At 40.0% G+C, this 25,287-nt stretch overlaps 1 protein-coding gene across 1 annotated transcript; it reads right to left on the bottom strand.

Annotated features, from left to right (window-relative positions):
- Positions 1-342: 342 nt before the first annotated feature.
- On the bottom strand, positions 343-24,187 carry C6 (complement C6). Its single transcript, XM_026865682.1, has 17 exons — positions 24,030-24,187; positions 23,162-23,318; positions 20,732-20,876; positions 19,944-20,085; positions 18,965-19,103; positions 16,097-16,297; positions 12,026-12,266; positions 11,194-11,316; positions 10,071-10,237; positions 8,943-9,168; positions 7,596-7,767; positions 6,350-6,461; positions 5,794-5,926; positions 4,648-4,839; positions 4,035-4,125; positions 2,456-2,697; positions 343-524 (listed from the first exon to the last, which is right to left on the bottom strand). The coding sequence occupies exons 1-17, from the start codon at positions 24,185-24,187 to the stop codon at positions 343-345; spliced, it is 2,823 nt and encodes a 940-aa protein (XP_026721483.1).
- Between the last annotated feature and the right edge of the window lie 1,100 nt (positions 24,188-25,287).

Genomic DNA, 25,287 nt, shown 5'->3' with positions numbered 1-25,287 from the left:
GCAATAACTCCTCTTTCTCCTTTGCCATCAGCTTCCCTCCCTCGCTCTGCACATCCACAGTTACCAGCAGTGAGAGCAGTCCCTATGCCCCAGACTCCAGGTAATTTTCAGACCAAAACGAGCTCACCACCACCCTTCTCCCAAAAATCTGTTAAGTGATGTCTATTTTTCTTTTTAATCTTTTTTTTTTTTTTTTTTTTTTTTTTTTTTTTTTTTTTTTTTTTTTTTTTTTTTTTTTTTTTTTAATCTACTTGTTCTTTTATAACCAGCCAAATTTTTCCCAGGATGGCTCATCCTGCGCATGGTGGGATGATCGTGGTGGCTGTCAGGAGAGCTGCCAGGTTACACCAGGCAGGTCCCTTGATCCAGCACCTCCAGTCTGATGCCAGCACACTTCATGGCTGCCAATGTGCAATGACTGACTGTCCTCCTCCTCCCTGTCGACTCCATTTGGATGCAGTGAAGGCGGCTCTCTTCTTTGGGGCACTGGTAAGGCATCAGGCAGAAGCACTGGGTCTGTGTCCCTAAGAATGAATGTGTTGGAATTTTAGCCGCAAATGTCACGAATAAAAACTTATTTTACAGTTTGACAACATTTCAAAGTCCAACAGGGAAAAACACTATTGGAGGTTTGCAATACATTAGTTACAAAAAGACTACAATGCATACACTAGATGGTAGGGTATTAGGAATAGAGACAAAAGGAGCTTTAAATACCAGTTTTTGCAGCAGTGGCCCATACAGAAGCAGAAATGAATTATCTAACTATTTTTATTCACTGTCTTTCCCTGACCTTTCTTCTAAACAAAAAGATATTAAGTTGACTTTCTGTTCCCAATTATCCTTGCACACAATGTTGCTGTGAAATGGAGTCTTAAGGTCCATTTTGTGTCAGCTCCTATTTCATTAAAGTTCCCTTTATGAATGCTAAGCTACCTGCTGCTGGCCTGTGGTAAAGCTCAGTCTTGCCGGTTATTTCATTACCCATTTCTGATCTAATCTGATTCTGAGTCTTTGTATTCTTTCCCAGAAATTCCCTAGGCAGGAAACTAGGTTTCTGCCTTCCCTTTCTTAAAACATATGAAAAATGTGTGTTTTCCTCCATTTAGCTGCTTTCCATGGTACTGCAGTATCTTTTGCCTCTGTGTTGATACCAACTACTCGTTCTCAGGAAAACCAAAACTTCAATTTCCTAGATGTTTGTGTATACCCATGAGAAAGAAGACTTCTCTGGAGATGGTGAGGAGGAAAGTCCAATTCAAACACCTTGAGTACCACAGTGAAAACTTATTTTATTTAATGTATTTTTTTTCCGCTCTCATTTTTCCTCACTGAACAGGGCTGCTCTGTAGGCTTCTGAGAGAAAAAAAATAGGGTGCTGGCACAGGATCCAGCTTTAAGCCACTTCCACCCTGGGAGCAGATTTAGGCTTCATAGGGTCTCTGGAATAAATAAGACCACTGTTTTTTTTTAAATCAACCACCTTCTCAGGAGTCCTAGGTGCCTAGAGGCTCCACAACAACATGTCCCTCAAGGGGCACACCCTGTCACACCCTCTGCTTAAGCCCCACAAACAGCATCTCATGGGGTAATTTTACAGCCACCTACTTCAAATCCTGCATAAATCTTGCATCTTCCTGACGGGGTTTTAGGATTACTGCACACTGCTGTTGCTTTATTTATCATAAGTAGATGAGGTGTGATAAGGATCGTATTTGTTTCTGACAGCAAGTGAAGGAATGAGTGTGGTTGCCACTCAGCCTTTTCCTGGCAAATGCTTGATGCGCACAAAGCCAGCCAGCACCCCAGACATTTACAGGGAAACCCACTGCTCTTATCACTAAGTTACACAGTAAATAGCCAAGCTGCACAACAGTGTTTATAAAATAATCCTCTTAGGGATTTCACCAGCTTAGCTAGTTCATTAAAACTCCTAACAAAACAGAGTTTCACAAATAGGTATTTGCAAATTTTACCATTAAAATCCCATTAAGCTTGATGGTCCCAGTCTTGCTTTTTAAGTAGTATCATGATTTAATTTCATAATTTAATTATATGCTATAGAGGGTGTGGCACAAATTAACTCCTGAAGTACAAACTAGTGGTTATAGTAGCCTCATGGGGAATGGGCGATAACATTGCCAACTAGGTTTTTGTGATTAAAGATTCAAACGTTAATTGTCCTTAAAAAGTTGCATTAATCTCCAAGTTCCTTTTGTGCCTTAATAATGGAAAATTACAATGCTACACAACTTGTGCTTAAGCAAGAAGGCATACATCTAAGTGTAATGCTTGGTAGCAGGGACACAGGACTGTCCACACTTCCACACCTCTCCCCGTAAATTGCTCATATGGACCACAATGCCTGTAAATCCCATTCCTGGAGCAGTGGAGTCAGCACATTTTATTTTTAGATCCAAAGGGCTAGATAAATCCCGCCATTCAGAAGTCATACCTGAACACTCCTCCCAGTCATAACAGGTGTCATAGCCACAGGGCACTTTCTTCAAGCTCTTTGTAGAGAGCTTTGCCCTTTCAATAGGCCAGTCCAGGTTGGAATCACCATGGCAAGGGCCAGCATGCAAGAAATGAAATGACTGCTCTCCAAGGCACATTTCAGCTGAATATTGACAGCTGGGCTTGGTCACATTCTGTTCAGAAACAGCATGTAGCACACAGATGTCTTCTGAGTAGTGGCTGCCCCAAGGAAAAAAGAAGAATTATTTTAGCTGGCTGCAAAACAAATTCATGATTCTAAATGCTCCACCAGCATTGGATGAAACACAGCAAAGCCATGTTCAGGTTGGATATCTGTCTAAAGGCCTAAGCCTGTCCTAGCTACTGCAGGACCTGGGCCTGATTTGGCATAGTGCTGTGAAATGAGGAAGCTTTGGTCCTGTCCAACAGATGGGAGGTGAGGGACATGTGCCTGCACAAGAAAACAGGAGGTGCCGTCACCTCCACAAGGCACGTGAAATTTCCACAGACCCTGAAGTGTCTTGTCTGAGTTAATGCAGCCCTGCAGCTGTGTGTGCAAGTCTGCCTCTGAGGCACAGTTAGTTTGGGACCAATCACATGCAAGCCCAGTCAAGCTGCTTGTAGTTTCTGTCTTGCTCATGGTTCCTGAGTGGAGCCATTCTCAGCAAGTGCAGCCATTTCAAGCAGCATCGTTTTGTGGAGTTTAGTCATTTCCCAAAGTGAAGGAGCAATGCAGCTTCACCTTGCTTATGTTCCTGAGGTAAGTTTATAGCTTTAGTCAACAAAACCTCTCTAGTTTTCAGAGGATTTGGCCTATATACTTTTGACAATGTCTATCACCCTCTGAACATGATCTCTCTCTACCCAAGAACTCTTGAGAGGGAAGATACCTGGTTATTTGGGCATTGGCATGAATGAGATGAATCCAATGCCAAGGGACTTGCCTGCAGTCACACAGGAGCCCTGTGGAGGAATGTGTGTTGATCTCAGCCCTACAGCTGCCAAACTCATATTCAGTCTGTGCTCATCTTTCTTATCTCCAGCCCCACACCACACCTCTACCCTGACCAGTCATTCACCAAAAATCCTCTAGAATAACCCTCTATTCACTTCAAGGCTCAGTGGTCTGACAGTAAATCCAAGTCTTACTTTTTTGTACATGCTCTGGAGATTGAAATGTACAGTGTATTTTGCAGCATGTTCATCTGAAAAAGGTGAACCTCAAACACAAGAAGCATGAGCTATTTTAGCAAGATGGTGACAGTGAAAATATAGAAATTGGAGCAGTAAAGATAAGAAAAGAAAGATTTGGGATCCCCAGTAGCAGATGGTAATGTAGATTAGAAGGATGAGACATTGTGTGCCATTTAGATAATGTCATATGTTGTAAATGGGGCTGTAATTTGGATATAGAGGCATAGCTGGCTAATATCTGATCAGAGAGTATCCCTGAATTGTTGTTGTCTCTTGTTACTCTTCCTGGGTTTTGTCATAATGTACTCTTGGTCTACCAGTGGAGAAACTTCGACTTTTTCTAATTGAAGTACATAACTTACCCACAGTCTTCTTCTGGAGACATACAAACACACCGAGATCCAACCTGCTTTTGTCCTGGATTGCAGACACCTCTGATTTTAGTCTGCACATCTGAAACAAAAGAGTGAGAGTTACTGTAACTAGTAACAAAGTGAACATATCTTAGACTCCTGCTGTAAAACCTACAATATAGTTATTTCTGTTTATCACATATTTCTCTCTTCAAAAGGTTGGCATTCCACAAGTACCTTTCAGTCTTTGCAAAAATCATTGGAAAACCCTGTACAAGAAGAGAAGCTGAAATTTCAGTAGAATGCATTCTCCTACTTTGCTTTCACAAAGCCTTACCAATCCAGCTGAGTTTCGTTTTGTCTTAAAGAAAACAGCTTCAGTATCTCAGTTTCATAATCAAAGTGTACAGTACCTTGCACCCCAAAATTCTGAACTTAATCCAGAGGTTGGGGGCTGAAATTATATAGCACTGTGTTAGGCACAAAGTAAAACCAAAATTAGTGAACAGTTTCTATGTGTCTTAAAACCAGTCATCTGCCTCCTAGTTCTAGGTAGTTAAAGTAAACTGTGCTGTTAACACCATCAGTATAGAAACAGTCTAGTATCTGCAGGCATACTAACCTTTTTCACACGTAATAGATTTCAAAATAGGAGGTATCCAGGACAGGTCTTTCCCACAGGTGTACTGTGTTTGACCGGTGACTATAAACCCAGCTGGGCAGCTCAACGTCATGGTTTCACCAACGTTGTACTGTTGTTTAAATGGGGAAATTGTGACACTGTCAGGTGTTGGTGGCCTGAGGCATACTGAGGCTATAAAAACAAGAAAAAAGTATAATTCTTGTTGGTTGTATGGTGTGGAGATACTTACAGAAATTCATAATATTTCATTTGAAAGCCATAAAGACATCGATAACACTGAATATTTGACTGACATTCAAAACAGATAAATATTTAACATAATTAAGTCTAGAAATTTTTAGTGCAGTCATAGTCTTAAAAAATATTTTTCAATTAATAACTAATTACACTATTTCTAATCTATGCTAGTATGATCAATTTTTACAGTTTAAAAATAATAAGAATGGCATTGAGCATATTTTTTTTCTTTTGTAAATGAAGCTATTAACAAAACCATTAAAAAATGGCAGTAGAAATCTCGTAAGTGTGTTCAGGTAAAATTTTTTTGATAAAATGAACACTAAGTCAGTGGAATCACACTGAGTTCTAGAACACTACTTGAATGTCTCCTGTTAGCAAACCCAGGTCAGTTCTGATCCTTAATTCTTAATTGGACTATAAATACTTCAAGGCATTGATTTATTGTGGGGATTTTCAAGGCAGCCTGGGGTGGTGGTTAGAGACATATCATCCATTTAATGTAAAAAGCAGTAGACAGATTCCTCTAAGAATACTTTCTTCAGCATAACTGTCATCAACTTAAAGATATCTATGTAAGTCTGGAAACAAGAGACAAGTCCTTCTGTTAAAGATAGAAGGACCTCACAGCATCCATCTGAGTTTTCTAAAGCACTGAAGATTACAATATCCTTGCAAAGCACATAATGGTAACACTTCTGAATTGAAAGGAATGATGTAGTGACTCAGTAGGTTTTTGCCATCTCTACATGAAATAACTTCTTAACATGCTATCTTTTCAAATATCATTACAGGTTCTTTTGTGAAAACCTGTATTAAAATCTATTTTTTGTCTTTTTCTTCCACTTCCATTTTGTTGCTGGGCTAAATTAGTTTTCTCTTCCTTACGTTGACATTCAACATGTTGCTGCGTCCAGGTTTGATCTGGCAGACAGTGAAGGAATTGATAGCCACTGAGGACATGACCACTCACACAGACAATTTCAGCTTCTTCTCCCACAGCATACTGGTTCTTTTCATTCTATAAAAACCAAAAAACAAAAACAACCAAAAAGGCCCTCAAAAATCTATGGTAATGAGACAACATTATGAAAAGAAACAATTATAAAGGCTTGATGATATTATGTAATAAATGCATGCTTTTCTTACTCTGAAATATGAGTCATCCACTCACCCATATAATGATATGTTTGTCCAGCTACACTAACTGAAGTCATGGTTACAATACAAGAATTCAAGGACCACTGTTTGAAATATATTTTACCTAACCTTTGCTTCCATTGCTGGTGGACTTTGGTGGACTAGAGTCCCACAGCATGCCACATACACAGCAGCATGCTCACTAGCACAGTAGCTAGCTTGGGTATCAGGCACATGTAGCAAAGAAGCTGTAAAATTTCCCAGCTCTGCAATTCCTTGTGTATCACTCATTTTTCACGCTCACCCTAATAAAGCCATTTTCTGGTGGGTCTGGCCTGGAGCACCCAGACTGAGGTTCATCAATCAAGACATCCTCTTCTCTCCTGGCTTCATCATCATTTATACAAGGAGCACCTCTGAAAAGTAAAAATTTCCTCATAAGGGTGTTATCTTAAGCATTGCTATCACCAAATAACAATGGCAGAATGTCAGGAGCTTTGAAGAGGAATGCTGCATGTGTGTCCTGACCCCACCCCCATGGTGAAAAAACTTTATTCTGTTAAATAAAAGGTGGTGGAAATCAAAAGTTGCAGGTCTTGATAGGAGGGAGATTGTGAGAGCACTAAAAAATTGATAGATACAGGGCTATGATTTCTATCGACATAACTCACAAAGTATTTTATAGAGTAACAAAAAAGAGGCAAAGAACGACACATGGAGAAAGTCTCAGAGGAGCCCATGTGATTTGTTTGGGTTTAAGAGTGTAGCCAAAACCCTCCTGTTGCCATCAGGCAGTGGTTAAAGGAGGCTGATTTAAACTCATACTGATTTAAACTCATACTGATTTAAACTGTGAGTGTGGAGCTGTATATCCATAGTGTCTGAGTTGAGTAAGAGAGAACTGTAGAGCCCATTGCTTTTAATCCTCTCCTATCCACTTCAGAATCTCCTCTGTAGTCATCACAGCACGAATGATGAAAATCCTGCTTCAGCTCTTGGTTCCACTAGAAAAACTGAATCTGTACAAAGCCTTGCTCTTGCAGATGCAGGGAACCGAGCCAGTTTGGGGCTGGAGTTAGGATTTTAGGTTGAAACATGCAAAACTGGTACATTAGACATACTCCAAGTGGGAACATGAAAAATCTTGGTAGATTCAGTGGAATCCTCTCTGAGACTGAACTCTGACATAAATAAGTCTCTAAGAGAAGATCATGTGATATTAAAAAAACCCAGAAACTGAACTCCTATGAACAGAAGCAAATGAGTTCTCCATGGCTTTGGACAAGAAGCCATGCAAAGCAGTGTAAGAGATCTACAGGCATACTTTAGTATTGAATTCATCAGCCATTTTCTAGGAATAATCAATGAATAAATCCAAACTTGAAGCAAGTTGCAAAGATTTTCAGACATTTTCTTCTCTCAGCCTCACCACGGAAGTTCAGATAGGAGAGTTGTCTGCTATTTCTCCTTGGTAGTCACAAAGCCATTCTGGAGGCTTCCTTAATTCTGCCCCATGACCATGGAGATCTTTTGAGCTACCATCTTCTTACCCATCCATGAATATAGAGACATAACAGTCCTCTTCTTCTTCCCATTCACCTTCACAGGGCTTCCCACCATTCATTGGTGAGGGGTTATTACACTCCCGGGTTCTTCTTGTTTTGAAGGAGGCATCACATGAACTCCATTCAGACCAGCAACTCCAGCGACCATCTACAGCAACTGCAATAAAACAAATCCCATCTTTTGGTAGATCTATACCATATATAGGGGGTTAAATCATAACAGCTGTTTTCAGAGGATTTAAAATTGTTACTGTTAAAGGAATAGATTGTATCTAGAATGTGAAGTTTTCCAAAGAAATGGTTGGTCAAGTTCCAGCTGCTTCATGAATACCTAAAATATATCTTCCTTTCTAGTTTTGATTGCAAGTAACATTCAAACCCAGAAGCAGCTTATTTTCTACTTCTGTTGCACACACAGATGTTTGAGTTTTCATGGTCTTGACAATCTTTTTAGATAGCTCAGTATTTAATGTTTAATTTAAATAAATCTGAGCTCTAACACGTCTAAATCCCAAATCTACATCCCATGCAAGCTAAATTAAAACACTATTGTCTTTTCTTAATCCCTAGGGTATTTTGTCTGTGCCACCATGAAGCAAATATAAAAATTTTTATTTACACACCCTTTCTTTTCTGCATGCAATACACTTTCTACATTCATGTCTATCTGCATATCTTCAATTGTTTATTTCTTTAAAAATATTTCTTTATTCAAGTCAGATATTGAGGTATGTAGCTGCATAAGTGACTTTCCCTTCTGTCCCCTTTTGGTCCTGGAATATAAAGTTATATAATAATAAATATAATACTGTAAGTCTCTTCTGTTTCCTACAGGTATGGCACTAGTTCCAATTTAATTCAAAAACCAGTTTTCATGAAATTGTTCTTTAAATTCTTTAAAATGATGATTATGTTCCCTGTCCTTAAAACAACTGAGTTTTCCTTCCACATTATAATTAATATTTTCTATCTCCATTACTCTTTTACTCTTAAGCATAATAGGCTATAGGGAAAACTAAGGAATGGGTTTCTTAATTTTTGCATCAATTATATTTGATCTCAACTTCATCCTTATTGCTGAATAGATCATTTGCTATTATCTTAATTATGTAGTTAAGGAATCTTTTACCATGTCTTACAATTTCTTCTGAGTTGTGCCTATTCGGTTTTATTTTTTATTTTAAAACCTACCTTTATTCTTATACTTTCTGACCATCACCATATGGTAAGAAGTTCTATGGATTTAGTAAGGGAAGGTTATGTCAGGTTCATCTTTGACAAAATTATACCAGAAGGACCATATTTACATCATGACAGTATCACCCCAAATACCTGATTTGTAACCTGGAGCTCGTGTCTCACAGTTTTTGCCATAGGTACCAGCCTGGCACAGGCAGAGGCACTCCATCCCAGAAAGCACAGGCCTGCCATTGTTGGGGCATGGAGCACACTGGCAAGGGTCAAACCTGCTCACATATTCTCTCAGGGCTCTCCCCAGGTTGCGACGTTTGGTCACAGAACATGGCACATTCTTCACCAAATCCAGGATGGGTGACACCTGGTAGACAGTCATTCAGTAAGCAGTTACCTAGACACAGCAGGGTCCTGCTGGGGGTAGCTGCAGAATTTTGAAGGCACTAGAACCTACATATGAAGTTATATCACTCAGCAATCAGGTGTGCTGGATGTTATGGATGATTTAAAGGAGTATGACAGTGCTTTACATCAATATTATCCTTTTATATTGCTTTTATTTCCCCAATTTATGGCTCTCTGAGACAGTGGAAAACCAGCCAAGTGGGATACCATGCCTAAAAATTCAGGACACCATGGATGACATGGGATTTGCTTACACCCCATCCCTATCATGTGAGGGATCCCTACATTGCCTTCAGGACCTCAGCAACTGCAGTGGGAGAAAGATCACCGCATGCTGTATTCAGGCATGTTTTGCTGTTTGCCTTGAGTGCTTTGCTGCTGCTGCTGAGCGGCTGCTGTGCCAAGAGGGGAGGGAGGCAGTTCAGTGCACTCACAATAGCTCCAGCATGCTGCATTAAATGAGCAGGACAGAGATACCGGGGGACTTCTGTTTTGTTTCAGTTTAGCTATACACCATACCTTGGGACATAGGCCTGACAAGGGAAAGAGCACAGGGAAAAAAGCATTCCCAGAACCATGCACTGCTTTCCTGAACAGTAACTAAACCTTGCACATGCCTGAGCTCCCACTGGTGCCAGAGTAAATCACTCACATTACCCCCTCTTACTCCTACTGTCTATGGACGATGCAAACCTGGTGTGGCTTAGAAACCCACATGCAAAAGAACCAGTGCCCATATATATGTGAATTCATATCACACCCAGCATCATCCCGATTTAAAAGACAAAACACCTGCAGAACTCTCTGAAGAGCTGCTAACTTGGTGAGCACTTTACTATTTCAGTGTTTTTCTTCTCTTACCTCAAAGTCAATAACCACCGGATTGTCCTTTGTTGATTCCAGCCAGTTTGTGAAGACTGAGTGTCCTGGAAAAACCCCCGTTTTCTCCCAGGCCAGAGCTGCTGCATACTCTGACCTGCCACCTTTTACCAGGGAGACTGACCGTTCAGCTGACTCCAAAATTGAACCTGAAATGGGATTGCATCACAGTATTATCAGACAAAGGCCTCCAAAGACAACAGATGTAACAACAGAGTTCTAAGAAAAAGGATATAAAGTAATATACTAAGATTACTTTTTTGAAGGTACCCTTGAAAGAATGAAGTCTAAGCTCAGAAAAACAATCCCTGACATAACAGCAGCCTGTCATAGTCTTCCAAATGAAGTCATCTGAGACCTCAGCCATAGAGATATTCAGAACTACATAAGACACTTCTGGAAAACGCGGAGGATACAGCAGGCGCCTCTAGAAGAACACACTGCAAGGCAGGATCTTTAGTCCCAGCTGTAAACACTTGAGTAATAGAAACTGATCATTAAATGAGGTCAAAAACATGCTGGAGGTGATGCAATCTCTGTTTTAGTGAAGTAGAACATGATTCTTGCCATTCTTGAAGAAAATGCAGCAATGTTCTGCAGTTCCTGAGACCAATTTCTGGTATTGCCATGGAAGGAACTTCTTCATCTAGATGTCTGCCTGTCATGAGAGAGATGGGAGAGGAAGGTCTGGGAGTATGTTGTTGCTGCCCAACTCTCTCAGTCCTGAGCAAGCCTTAAAGAAGATCAGGGACTCTGTCATGTTCACATGTTTCTAGTTGTGCCCATTTCCCAGCATGCCTGACCCTGTACCCAGTACCATGTCAGATCTGTAACTGACTCGAAGAGCCAGTGCCACCTAGTCCCCCAGTGATGGTGCTCCAGAGCAGAGGAGGAGTGGTCCTACATCCTAATCTCTTTTGCAAGTGAGAGGATGTTTGCAGTGCTTGCTTCATAGATAAACAGTGCAACACTGGCTCCTCTGACAGTGGTGGAAGAGCATTTGTAGTTCAACAAAGCTGGGAGATCACCTAGGGCACTTAGCTGAGGGGAATGGTATCTCTCAGGGTAAGTAACAGGATATGGGCCCTGTCCTCCTCATCATCACCTTCGTGTTTCACAGTCATCCTGTTTGTGGTGCATCTGGTACTGACTTTCTTTTTCTTCCGGAAGAGCACACGCCTTCTTGTTTCCGTTCGGACACACTCCATTGATTCATCCACTGCCAGGCCTAGAAATACCACAGAGCAGCAGATTCATCACCATAACTGTGTTACATGATAACAGCATGCCCCCAGGCTCCCACACAGAGGTAAGCCATCGCAGGTCTCCCTGTTCTTCTCCCACCACTGGAGACTTCACTACTGTAGGCACCTGCTTCCCCAGTACAAACAGCACTGGACTGAGTCATCCTTCTGATCCCCTTTAGATACCCTCCCATAACCATTCAAGTTACAGCAGTGGCATTAAGGATCACAGCTTTTAACCTTAGACTTCCACTTCAGTAATACTCTCTTTTCATTTTGATAGCCTGGCAGTCATGGGAATATTTTCAGAGCAATTTCTAATCAATACCAGCAACTTTAATGACAATTTCCAAAAAAGTACTACTTACACCTCTCAGACCTCAGTCCCATACTGAAATATGCTGGAACACCTTTTCCTAGTGGCACTTGGTCTTGATCTGAAGGTCTTAAGAGATTTCCCTTAACACAATGACCTTTAGCAAGTAAGGAACCTGTTGAACTTTTCAAATTAAGACAGTGTAGAGCAAAAATATCCTCTTGCTCTATATTTAGGCAGTGTAAGTAATTCCTGGGTCTATACAAGTCTAAAGTTTTTTTTTGCTGTTCGAGAGCTTACTGTGTAGTATAAGACCTTAAAACAGGGGTAAAAAAAGCTGATAAACAAATCGTATTTTCTTCTTAAACATTACATACCTGAGTTCTTCAGTTCCTCAGAGCTGTACTGGTAAAGAATGTCATAGGAACCACCCATCTTCCCAGAGGTGTAGTAATGAGTGCCAAAGTCATCAAATATTCTGCTGTATAAAGCGTAGTTGTACTCCAGGGGCAGGTGGTTAAGTGCTTTTATAAAGACATCTGAGAGCTGCAGATCCGACTGTTTCATTGTGAAGTTTGCAACAGAAATTACTTTATGGACTCTGATAAATTTGGAATTCTAAAAATAAGAAAAAGAGGAGTTTTAGCACCTTCATGGGTAGTTAATTGCAAAAAGTAGAGGAGCCAAGAGCGTATCCTGAGATACATCACAAGTACTAATTAATCCTGTGTGTCATGCTTCTTTAACCATGAACAGATTAGCCTTGGAATTTCCAGGAATTTCCTGAGGTTCTTGAGGACAATGTTTATTGCTCCTTTACATTGTGGGAGTATATAGCATTCCAACAAAAATTAGGACTCCCTGAGCACCTGCCAAACAGAAAGCAAAAGGACTCGTTTTCTGTAACAGAAACACCAGCAATTGATAAGACAACCAAAAGTTTCAGAGAAAAGGTTTCAGTTTATAAGCATCCATAGGTCAACTAATCAGGTGAGTGGGTATTCTGGATACTAAATCACTGTTTTGAAGTTTCACAATTTATCGGGCTGCTAAATCTAAAACTAAACCACAGGAATAAAGATGTCATTAAATTCAAGTGTCAGGCTGTTAATGTGAGAGTTTAAAAAAAAAAAAAAAGTTAAAAAAAAAAAAAAAAAGTAAGTTCAAAAACTGGAAGCTTATTTTACACAGAAAAAACTGATGTTTTTGAAACCACTAATTCATACATTTTTTTGCAGTGCTAGAGATTGTTTATGTGGGAGTTTAACTAAATAGGAAGGAGACTTATAGAAAATACTGAAAGAAGGGATTTACAAAATGACAAGGGGAACTAATGATGCAAGACCGAAGTAAAGAGATCAAGAGAAAAAGGAAGGGGAAACTGAAGCATATGACCAACTAGCAGATAAGAAAGATTATTTGTTACTGATTTATACATCGGTTCTTCTGCTGAATTTTGTTGCTGATAGGTTGGATCTGCTCCACTTCTGTATCCAAGGTCACTTGGCTTAGAAGACACGAGGATGCATCTAGACAGTGAGTTCTCCCAGCCAGGATTGAGCAATGTAACATGCGAGCTGGACCTCAACTCAGTTCTGCAAAACACTGCTCATTTCAGTGCTCTTATTTGCTCATTGGAAAAGAATCTGAGGATACTCGGCTTTCTGTTGCAGTGAGAATAAGAATGGAAGAAATAGGGCATGTAACAATTGCCAGATTATATTCAGCTCCTAAAATACCCTGTGGTAATATCCTTTTTAGGATTTTCAGATGATTTAGGTTCTGATCCTCAATTTTCAGCTGTGCCAGCTAACATTTCAGTTATGACACAAAATTTCAAGCCACTTTGGCAAATTTTTATTCTAAAACCTTAGTTGATTTGCATGCTTAATATGAATTTCTGCTTGACATGCATCTCACATTTGTACTTTCTGCTAGTAAAAGTATCTTAAGTGCTTTTATTACTAGCAATTAAGTGCTTTTATTACTAGCAATTAAGTGCTTTTATTACTAGCAATTTACCTTACCATTGTCAAACCCAGTGATTTCTATGTTAAATCCCTGAGGCACGCACAATATTGGAAAACCTCACTTGTAGAACAATCCCAGGAAACTGGATTCCAAAGTCTGCAGTCATTTCTAGACACATATTTAATCACAGTGGTAATCCCTTGTGCCTGTAGCAAGCTTGACCCACGAATACCAGATATTAATACAAAACATTAGTCGATCAGGGATGATTGTTCCCAAAGTCAGGTCTAAATCAAATGTGAGTACTCATGCTCAGTTTTATTATACAAACTACTTCATTGACAAAAGCTGAGCCGAACTGACATTGAAAACAATAGTTTTAACTGGAAATTTTCTAACAAAGCAGGATTTCACCTGAATATGCAGATTAAGTAAACTTTCATCTCAAGTATCATAAGCAAAATTGCCACAGATTCATGTCTGTCCCTGTCTGACATCCCCAGGGATGGAGATAGCTTCCTATCTTTGAGCTCTCAATTTTTGAGTTGTAGTTCAAGCAGTCCAACTCAATTAACTGCTGCCAGAAATACTAGGAACGTGGGCTAGGGGAGTGGGCACAAATTCTGATACAAAGCCTTCAGAAGTCCTTTGATGTCACAGTATGGGAATTCAGTGACAGATAAGTGAATAAAATAGTATCTAAAAATAACAACATGGAGCAGGATGGGCAAGATTAGTAAAGTAGTTTATAATGAAATGTATTACATAACATTGAGTCTCACTTCAAGAATCTTTCCTTATATTTGGTACAGAGAAGAGTGAGAGGTGGTTAGCTGGGCTACGGCCCTACTAGGGCACCATTCACTTCACAGACATTTATGTACAAACCCACCCAATTTATCTTCATCAACACAAAACGAGAGTGGTTAGTTGAGATGCAGATCACTGTGGAACTGCTGTTGCCTATGGATGTACAAGCTGAATCCTACCCTAGAGGTTACCATGATGCAAGCAGAAGACATCAGGGAGGTCAGGAGGATGATATTTAGGGGTGCTTTCCATAAAACACAAGAGCTCTCCATCCCCATGAGTAAGAAATCAGGAAAGGAAGGCAAGAGACTGGCATGGATGAGTCAAGACCTCATGGTCAAACTAAAGGGCAAGAAGGAAATGCACAGGCAGTGGAAGCAGGGACAGGTATCCTGGGAAGAGCATAGGGACATTGCTGGTTGTGTAGGGATGGGGTCAGGAAGGCCAAGGCGCAGATGGAGCTGAACTTGGCAAGGCATGCGAAGAACAATAGGAAGGGCCTCTGCAGGTATGTCAGCCAGAAAAGGAAGGGCAAAGAAAGTGTACACCCCATCAGTGAACACAACTGACAAACTGGTAACAATGGATGAGAAGGCTGAGATACTCAAGTAACATTTTGCCTCGGTCTTCACAGGCAATCTCCCCACACCTCTGGAGTGGATGGGCCTCAAAGCAGGGACTGGAGAAGCAAAGTCCCTCCCACAGTAAGAGAAGTTCAGGTCTGAGACTGCCTACGGAACCTGAACACACAGAAGTTTAGGGGACCTGACAAGATGCGTCCCAGAATCCTGAGGGAATTGGCTGATGTAGTTGCCAAGCCACTCTCCATCATAGCTGAAAAGTCATGGCAGTCAGGTGAAGTCCCTGGTGACTGGAAAAAGGGACACAGTGCACCCATTTTTACAAAGCGTAGACAGGAGAACCCTGGCAGCCATAGAAGATCACGGAACAGATCCTCCGAGAAGCTATGCTAAGGCACATGAGCACACAGAGGTGATCTGAGACAGCCAGCATGGCTTCACCAAGGACAAGTCCTGCCCAACCAACCTTGTAGCCTTCTCTGATGGTGTGACTACATCAGTGGACCATGGAAGAGCTACAGATGTTGTCTATCTGGACTTCTGTAAGGCCTTTGTCATGGTCCCCCACAACATCCTTCTCTTGGACAGGGCTCTGAGCAACCTAATCTAATTGAAGATGGCCCTGCTCATCACAGGGGGGTTGCACCAGATGATCTTTAAATGGCCTTTGCAGACCAAACTGTTATATAGTTCTATGATTCTATGATCAAAAGATCAAGAAGACATACTAGACGACCAATCAGCTTAACTAAAAAAGTTTCTGGCAAACAAAAGTAATCTTGAAAAATGTAAAGTTTTCATAATTTTTTTATACTAATATAATCTATGTCAAATCTATGCTTTTTTAAATGGAATAAACTTGTGATTTCTGTACCAAAACCAGAAGAGCACACTGCATTACAGAAGATATGTTACAATCAGGAACATCCTGTATTATCAGGAGAAGAACTTTTAAATGCGTAATTCTAGCCCTTTTAAAAAAAATTTAATGACAATGCCTTGATAAGTAGCTTTTGGTAGCTCAGTTCTGAAATGAGCATATAGAAACCAAATGAAAAGAAGAAATTGGAGGCAACATTCAATTACCTTTTCATATGAGGCTTCAATGGCTTTCTTGAAGGAGGAAGATGATGTGACTTTAACCCGTGTCTTTCTTGAGAATAAAAACGGGATACCAGAAGATCTTTGAGCACCATGAGTGGATGAACTACTTTCATAAGCACTGTCAGCCAGGGGAGTTAAATCATTGTAGAAATCTGATGTTACATCATCCTCTTCATCTATTACCTGGAGATTCAGTAAAGAAAAATGCATTTGCCCAAAATAATAATCTGAAACAGAAATCTACTAAGCTATGTATTCTTGGTTTTATTAGTGGAAGAAACATGACCGATTATTGGAGACATGGCAATAAGTGAAAAAACTGTTCTCAACACAACAGATGAGACTGAGAAAGGTTAATAGGTGAGATGAATGTAAGATAAGAAGTAGACTTACTAATAGGCATTTACACAAGGAAAAAATAGAAAGAAAACATGTAATGATTTCTTCTAGAATTCCCCACCCCCATGCCCGAAAGCTTAGGAATAATTTTCAACAAGCATTTCATCACACTTTTCAAAGAATCTCAGATCTTCATGGTATGTCCACACTATGACTAAGGCCCAGTGCCCCCATGTCTTCTATACTGTGCAAGGGAAAGATCTTGATGTTTTCTGTGTTTTCTTCTTAATTCCCAGCTAGAGGAATGAGAGTCTTATACCATATATGCAGTGTTAGCACTCATACTGCATGATGTAGGTGGAAAGGAACCAGGAGAAAACTTGCATGATCAAGTCAGTAAACCTCAGTGGTGCTGTTGTGCAAAGCATCAAGGCAACTTTAGCATCAGTTCAGGAATTACTCATTTCTCAAAAGTCAGAAAAAACCCTGTGGGTGTTTGAAAGATTCGATTTTTTTTCCCTTCTCTAGACTTGTTTAATTAATAGGGCTGCTAATGACCTTAGGAGATGAGGTGGTCCATTTCCCCAGTCCACTTCCATTCTCCTAGAAGTGACATGCTTTACCATGAAAACACACTGGAGTTCCAAAAAGAAAGCCTGATCCAGTGACCCTTCTATACCAAAGGTTGCTCTAAATGTTAAAAGGTATAGACGCTTTCTCAAAGGTGAGATTCACAAACTTAATAGTTCTGCAAATGAGCATCAGTAACTTAATAAACCATACAGCTTTAAAGAGACCTGTGATATATGAAATATTAAGAAATTTGGCACATAACTAGTAAGAGGGTTAGTAGTAGTAGGCCTAAGAGTTGCCTGTTTAAGCTAAGGAGTTTCTGAGCTGTAGGAACGAAGAAAGAAACTCGCATAAACACAGACAAAGGCCCCAAGGACAGAAGATGTGGAACCATGGCGACAGAAGATATGTGCATTGTATGACACAAAGGATTAGGCCCAGGCTCTGGCAACAGAAGGTAACGGACATCACACGAGATAAGGTAGGCAATGAAGGATTTAGTCGGAGGGGTCCGGCTTTTAGGGGCTGGCGATGTCAAAAATGGGGAAGAGGTGACGAGGAAGACTACTGGCCTTCCTCCTTGAAGACCCCCGAAGACCACCACCTGGAGGTGATGCGCAGGCGCAAGAGTGACATGATTGTTTTAAAACTGCTGATCAAGTTTTTTGGCTAATTGCACCTTAATAGTAAATAAGTATGTTTGTGTTGTGCAATCCTATGATTATGTATAAGGTACCTGCATTTAAGTGGTAAATCTAAGGGGCTTGGTGTGCACGCTTGTGGAGGAGCAATCCCCCGTGCACCCAGCGCTGCAATAAATAATGCCTGCTTTCTAAAGCTCTGATTCTGAGTCTTAGAGAGTTTTTCTTCAACTGGCTTTTCAGTATCACCTGGGCAAACCAGCTTTTCAGTATCACATGGGCAGAATATTTCTGCACATGGTAATTTTTTTCCATTATTGACAAAAACCTACATGTCATGCCCAATCCAGTTGCAGTTTCCATGGAACATGTTAGAGTGTTCTTTCCTGAGTTGCTCTTGTTAAAGTAATACTAAAAACTCACAGCAGTCATAGGAAAAATCAGCAGTTTAGATTTAATCTATTAGTTGAGCTTTTTTTACATCCTGCATTCTTTTCTTCCCCATGCAGTATCTATGGGCTTCAGACAGGGCATGCTGATATGTGCACAGCCAGATGTTGTGCCCTAACCATGGTATTTAAAGTATTTTCTAAATATCAGTGTATAAAAGTCTAAAACATGAGGTCTAAAAAAGATCAGTGGTTCCCATCTTTTTGATATGATACAAGCCAGGTTCATTTTGTCCTTGGCCTGTTCTGCAAGACTCTTCCCTGAACTGTGTACTTCTTGTCCTCCTACCTCCCAGCCTCAGTGTCTGCCTCCTCTTCTTGCTGCTCTTTGGAGGGGCTGGGCAAGGAACAGACAGGACTGAGGAGCTGAAATGGCTCAGCAAGAAACTGTGTCCCCCAGATGACTGCAGGAAGGAAGGAAGGAAGCTGGAGTTAGGACAGCCATTGGTACTGCAAGGATACAGCAGTGATGCTGAAATGAGCTTTGGACTTGAATAAGCCTCTGGTCAGATTATGTCAGGGTTAGAAGGCCTTGCTCTTGGTAACAACTCAGAACAAAGACACAGCCATGAGGAAGCAGGAGAGAAGCCTGAATCAATCATGTTGACTCTGATATATGATGCAAGTAATAGGATATATGATGAAAGAGTAAGATCTGAATGGCTAGAATAGAGACACCCAACTACTCAGTTTAACCCATTTCCACACATCAGCTGAAGCATGTTCAGGCCTCACTGGATTGAGAAATCTTGTTCTAAAACATATATTACTGCCTAAGACTTGAGCGCATAACTTGAATTGTGATTATGGAGGTGTTTTTTCAGCTAGGAATCGTTGCTTGAGAATACCTGAAAGCTGACAGCCTCCAGGTTCACAGGAACACGGTACAATTTCCTTGTCTCATTGTGCTTCACTGTGATGCATTGTCCTCCATTGAATGAGTTGCCAAGGACTTCCCCTCGGCTCTCTCCTGCCAGAATATGAAATCTAACAAAAAAATTATTACCAGACATGAAACAATCCCAGAAAGACATATAGACTTGAAACATCTAGTGGTATATAGCTGCATTGAAGATTTTGTAGATTTGAATGAGATGGTATGAGCACCTGGGGTATGTTACTGCTTTGAAAGAAGTTCCTCTACAAGAACTTCTTATTCATACAGAAGTCACCTGAAAATTGTTTTAGTAGCAATCCCGTTTCCTACTTTCCAGCGTTGCCTAAACATCTAGATAATACCAATGTCAGCATGAAACAGTCACCTAAAAATGGTGTAGGAAAATGAAGAAGCAGATCTCAATTTCTACAACAAGTGATGTTTCCAGAGTGCTCTGAATTCAAAATTCAGTTAAAAAATGCAAGACCACCTAGGGCAGGCATCCCATATTTAGCTTTTACACATTATATAGGCTTACATTTAGGTTTTACAGTTAGTAACCTGGAAGAGGTGATGGTTGGTATCATGTGAAATGTATCATAGACAAACAAACATCTATAAAAGGAACATCCTCAAAATTTCTGAAGCATTTGCCATAACTGAGCTGGAAGTTGCTAGGACATGATGCTTGTGTTGCTGTGAGGCAGGAAGGGTCACTCAGGTAGCAGTGCTCCCTGACAGCCCTTTATTTGGTGCACCAGCAGTGCAGAGCAGCACTGGCAGATGCAGTGGATTGGTTGCATTTTTATAATTTCTTGTTAATATTAATTTGAGAGTTTATGTGTTTTAATGGGATAGTCTCACATGCTAATTGGGGATTATTTTGTTTGTGTAAATTAGTGAGAAAACAATCTCAAATTTAAAAAAAAAAAAAAGTAAATCTGGCTTACCCACTGCCTATTAAGTGCACACCTGGGATGCTCTCATACTTTCTTTTACACACAGTCCTTTTCGTCCCACAATTTATTTCATCAGAGTTGTCTCCACAGTCATTTTCTCCATTACATTCCAATTTTTTTGCAATGCAGCGACCTGTACCAGAGAAACAGCAGCAGCAAGAAACTTCATGTGAAGATTAGTCATGTCTGAATGCAGAAAAGGGCAGTCTGTCTTTTTCCCTAGTAAAGGAATGAACTTGCCATAGGAATTAACAGTGAGGCAGTATAATGCCTGGATTATTTCAACTAGAAATGGTTGTTTTGGTTCTGCCAGTTTTGCCTTGCTTTGAAGCTGCAAAGACTTAATTTAAGTTTAGCAAAAGGATATGTAGATAAAGTTATTTGGAGGCTAATCAAGTATATTTAAATTGAAGCAAAGAAGAAATACCCACAAATTTATTAAAAGTAGTGTGAGCTTATGTTCATATTAACTATGGATATGTTTGTACATAAAGTATTTGTGCAAAGAGTTCTTACTGGAACAGTGCCACTGTCTAGCTGTCATGGCCATACTGACATCCCAGGCTAGAAATTGCATTTGAATTACTTTTAGTTACAGAAGAAACTTCAAACATAAGCTGCTACTAATACATATGAAATCCTTAAGTAGACTTTTGTCCTTGCTCTTTTTCCCTGGAATTTGTGCATGGAATGTACAAGATCTGGATCTTTTTTGTCTCAGTGTCTAATCTTTTGACTACTTAATAATTCAGAAGTTATGCAATGAAGATTATCATTACCACTTTCACACTGAAATTTATTCTTGCAATCAACTTCCACTATGTTGCAGAGCTTAGCTGGGAAGCATGGGCGGGAATCCACCAGTGACTCAGTGCAGGCCTGACCCCCAAATTGGGATGGTCGCAGAAGTGTCCGGATACGAAACTGAAAGGCAGAAGAAATAAAACCAGAGTGGGTTTTGTGAGTTGTTTTTGTACCTAAGTGCCATCCAAGGCAGAGCTACATGCCTCAGTGCTGCTGAAACTTGAGCAAAACCAGAACCCTGAAGGAAATAATCAGTTATTTTTGTCCTTACAACCTATTGCACCATCATCCCAGGTAAGGCAGGCAGGGAGCTGAAATCCAAAAGCCTCAATAGCCCTGATGGAGCATGCATGATTAAACACTTGAAACCTGGTCTGCATCACTGGAGGAATCAAAAGTTCAGACCCTGTACCTTCAATTTTAAAGGTACAGTAGGAACTAGTGTGTGAACAGGCTTACAGAGAATTTTCCTGTTCTTTATGATCTCTGTTGAAATACTCTGACAGTGCCATGTGGCTTGGATTGGCTCCCACACATGGGGCCTCTTGTCTGAGGAGCACTGGATGACTGGGGAGAACAAAAATGGTTTTGCTGAAAGTTTTCTTTTACTAAAGGAGATTTGGGACCAAAATCTAGAACTGACTGGGTTTTCTCTCCCCAAGTCAGTAACTTCCATGCAGAATAACAAAGCTGAAGTTCTGCTAGACAAATCACTCCAGGTATCTTTTCCACTCCACTTCAAGGGACTGATGGTGAGACCTGTCTGCATGTGACTGAACAGTTCCTTCTCTAAGAATTTTTCCCCACTGGAAAAGCAACGTTCATTGCAGGCTTCTGCTACTTCCCTCCCTGTAGACATATCCTGAAGTCGAACAATGCAGGAAGATGTCTAGTAAAAATCAGTAACCAAGCAACTATGAAGAGAGAGTGCAAGGAGCAACACCAGACCATCTGAAGATAACCTTTCCTATGGTATCCATAACACTCACTATATTATTTGTGTGAGGTTTGACCTCTTCACCACCACCACCCCACCACTGAAAGCTTGCTTACGCTAATCTTCACACTTACCCTGGAAGTCACATCCTGTATTCTGATGGTTGTCTGTATCTATAAAGGTCACAAAGAGTGATCTTTATAGCTTATATAGGAAAAATGGATCACAGTCCACAAAAGCACCTTTTTGCTTGAAGCAGAAAATACATTGCATCGATATTTAAAGTTAATAAAAATGAACAACGTTTCTATATATGGAAGCATAGAAGAAGAAGAAACAAGAAACTCAGCCATTTAGGAGTGTATTGATGACAAAAAGTTCAGCTGAGAGCAATGCTGCTTTCAGCTCTTGCAGCTTGCTTGCTGTCTCCCACTCTTTGTTTATCCCTGCTCTGTTCTCATACTCTCCATCCCAGTCGCAGGATGGAACCTCACAAGGTGGTTCATATTTCATACTTAGATCAAGTTCTTCATGTCTCCCTCATCCTGCATGGGCATCAGAAATTTATATATGTTTGTAAAGATATACTTATGATATCTGACAGGGTTTTTAAGATAGCTTTTCAGGCATGGATTTCTGAGCAGGACATTCAGAGAGCTGTAGGCTGTATCTGCACAGAAATTCAGAGCTGCTATCATGGTCAACCTCAAAGCTCAGACCCACCATCCAAACAACTAGCCCAAATAATCTGCATTCCATTCCATTCCACTCTCTACAACTTTACATTTGCCAGGGCTTGGTTTCTTTAGGTCAAATCCACTTGAACCTGACTTTTCACCTCGTCCTTCTCTGTCGTCACACATTTAAGTGTACATCAGTCAACAGACACCAGTCCAAGAGGAAAAAACACAATCTTCAAGCTTTGTTTCACAGATATTAAGTACATCCACGTAGTTTTTGGTTATGCTATGAAGGTTGGGGGAATGGTGCTCTGGTTTTCTTAACAGCGATCTCAAACTGATCCTGACTATCAGTGTAAGATATAACCTGAGCATTTCTAGCCAGTGCTAGTTAGGAATTGCTGATTAACTCTTTTTAACACATTATTTGATCCTATTTTTCTTATCTTTAGAACATATAGGATGCTATGGATAAACTAAAGATTCCATGGCTTTCTTCTGCTTGAATAGACATGCAAATTCTACAGCTTATAGCCTTTATATGGAAAACTTACCTTTTATTGTGACAATAAATGGATTTATGCTACTAACTCAGCCCTTTCTGTTTTGCTCTGCTTATTTTAATTTGTTCTCTTCATCTTCTACTTTTATAATTCATAACCAATTTCCCTTGTTAACTTAAACTGTCATTTTACAGATCAATTGCCATAAATTTGAATGTCTAAACCAAATAGATCTCTTAAGCATAATTTCTTGCATTTAACCCACATAATACTTTTTCTACCTACTTGTTTTTTAATGCATGGGTCACATTCTGACCAAGGGCCAAAGTCTCCAAGATGACAGTTGATAGGACATGTTTGCTGGTTACATACACGAGATTCCTGCTTTGTGCAGAGCTGGTCACAGAAGTTTTGGCTATAATATTCATCCATTCTTATTTGCCTACAAAAATTTAACAAGTTACACTAGGAAAAAATCATAGACAGATTGTAGATGTTCTCTAACTGTGGCTGAAGGCTGATAAAATTATTTGAGCCCAATGAAAAAAAACTTTAGAGGTAATAGATAGTTGCAGAATGTTGATTGAAAAAAAATCCAAACATGCCTTAAGTTTACAGAGCAATTGTTTTTGATTCATGTCACCTCGGATGTCTCAGAAAATAACGACAGAAAGATCCAGGAGGAAAAGAGGGGATTTTTCACAAGTTTAGAGCACGCCACTGAATTGTATCTGATTTGGTGCTGCTGAATCTTTATTTGACTTTAACTGTTGTCATAAAATTAATCATACAGGCAGGAACTTTCCGTAGGCTTGCCACACTGGAACTCAATCCTCCCATGGCATTGCTCTGCACTTGGCAGAGCTCCTGGAGCCAGGCACTGGTCTCCAGCCCTGTGTGCTCACAGGGGCTGGTTGCTCAATGCATGCTGCTGGCAAGGCCGTTGCAGGACCTGGCTGTTTCTCCTCACTACATGTGTTGGCAGATATAGGTTTGTTTGGAGGCACTGTAATTGTCTATATACAAAATTTCGTAATTTTTCTCTGCATATTATGGAAGCTGGAGCTTCAGACACAGGTTCCCCCTCCCTAGAGGGGGTGTTTTCTCAGGGAATAAATAGAAGCATAGAAGTAGTGAAATAGTTTGGGTCTACCTGTGCCTGGTCTGTGTGCCATAATTGCAGGTTTGTGAACAGGCAGACCACGAACCCCATGGGTAATGTTCACAGTAGCACCCCTGGCTGTGGCCAATCACCAGGCTCAGCAGGATCAGGTACATTAACGTAGTCTTGTCTGTAGCGAAGGTGTCCATCTACAGCACATGGACAGGTAAGAAAAGCTCAAGAAACTATCACTTACAGTTGTGCCTGTATCCTTAGAGAGACATCTAATCTAATTTGCAGTCTACAAACCTGCTTTACAATACGAAGCTGCTAAGCAGTGTACCTAGGAAGGGGTAGTAATGCATGAAACACATTCATCAGGATTTTAGTTAATACTTTAAGGACCAGAAGTCACAATGGCTTTTTCGGCCACTTACTTATCAGGAATACTAATCACGACTATGCATTATTTCTATTTAAGAAGTTACTTATAAATAATTTGGAATGTGATAAACAAAGACCTGCTATTGCTCTTCATTGCTTAGAAGTATTCTCAGAAATATTTTGTAGGAATAAGAATAAAAGCATGAGACAGCTTTTCCTATAAAACATGTAAAACAACAAACAGGACCTTAAGAGTAAGCAGCACCATCTGTTATCCTGTAACCAATTCATTTTCACATGCCTCTATATTCTCTTTGCATAAGCATTTTACTGCAGTGAATCCTTCCTTCAGCTTTTTGTTGTTTTTAGTTTTGACTAGCCTGTCTAAACCACAAACCACAAGTTCATCCAAATTTTCTACCAACAGCATAAGACAGAACAGCTAGCCATATTTCTCATTCCAGGGGTCAATCAAACTTTATTTGATGATACAGAAGGTTATAGACAGTATTTAGGAAGTAATAATGCTTAGTAAATTTGAAAAACTTTTTCTAGACAAACTATTAATTGAAAAGTGCAAAAGATTTTCTCCCCTCATCATGAATCTCATCAATCAACAATAAATTCGATAGGCTGTTACAGTAGAACATTATAATTTTGTTTTGCCTCAAAAACCCAAAACCTAATAGGAAGCTTTAAAAGCAAAATATTTATTTTAAAGCAGTGCTCCAAAAGATTCCATTTTGAAAAGATTGAAATGAAACATGCAATTGTTTTCTATTTTAGGTTTTTAGCTGCATATGCTATTATGATTTTTATACCTTGAAGAGAAAGAAAAGAAATTGCATCAGGTCAAAACATTGCTTCCTCCTTTAGCAAAGAACGACAGTAAATCTTCATACAGCTGTCATAGTGAGCACTTTTT

The sequence above is a fragment of the Athene cunicularia genome, assembly GCF_003259725.1.
Source record: "Athene cunicularia isolate RWA chromosome Z unlocalized genomic scaffold, athCun1 chrZ_part1, whole genome shotgun sequence".
In the NCBI taxonomy this organism is placed as follows: domain Eukaryota; kingdom Metazoa; phylum Chordata; class Aves; order Strigiformes; family Strigidae; genus Athene; species Athene cunicularia.
This window is presented reverse-complemented; position numbering and strand designations above follow the sequence as displayed.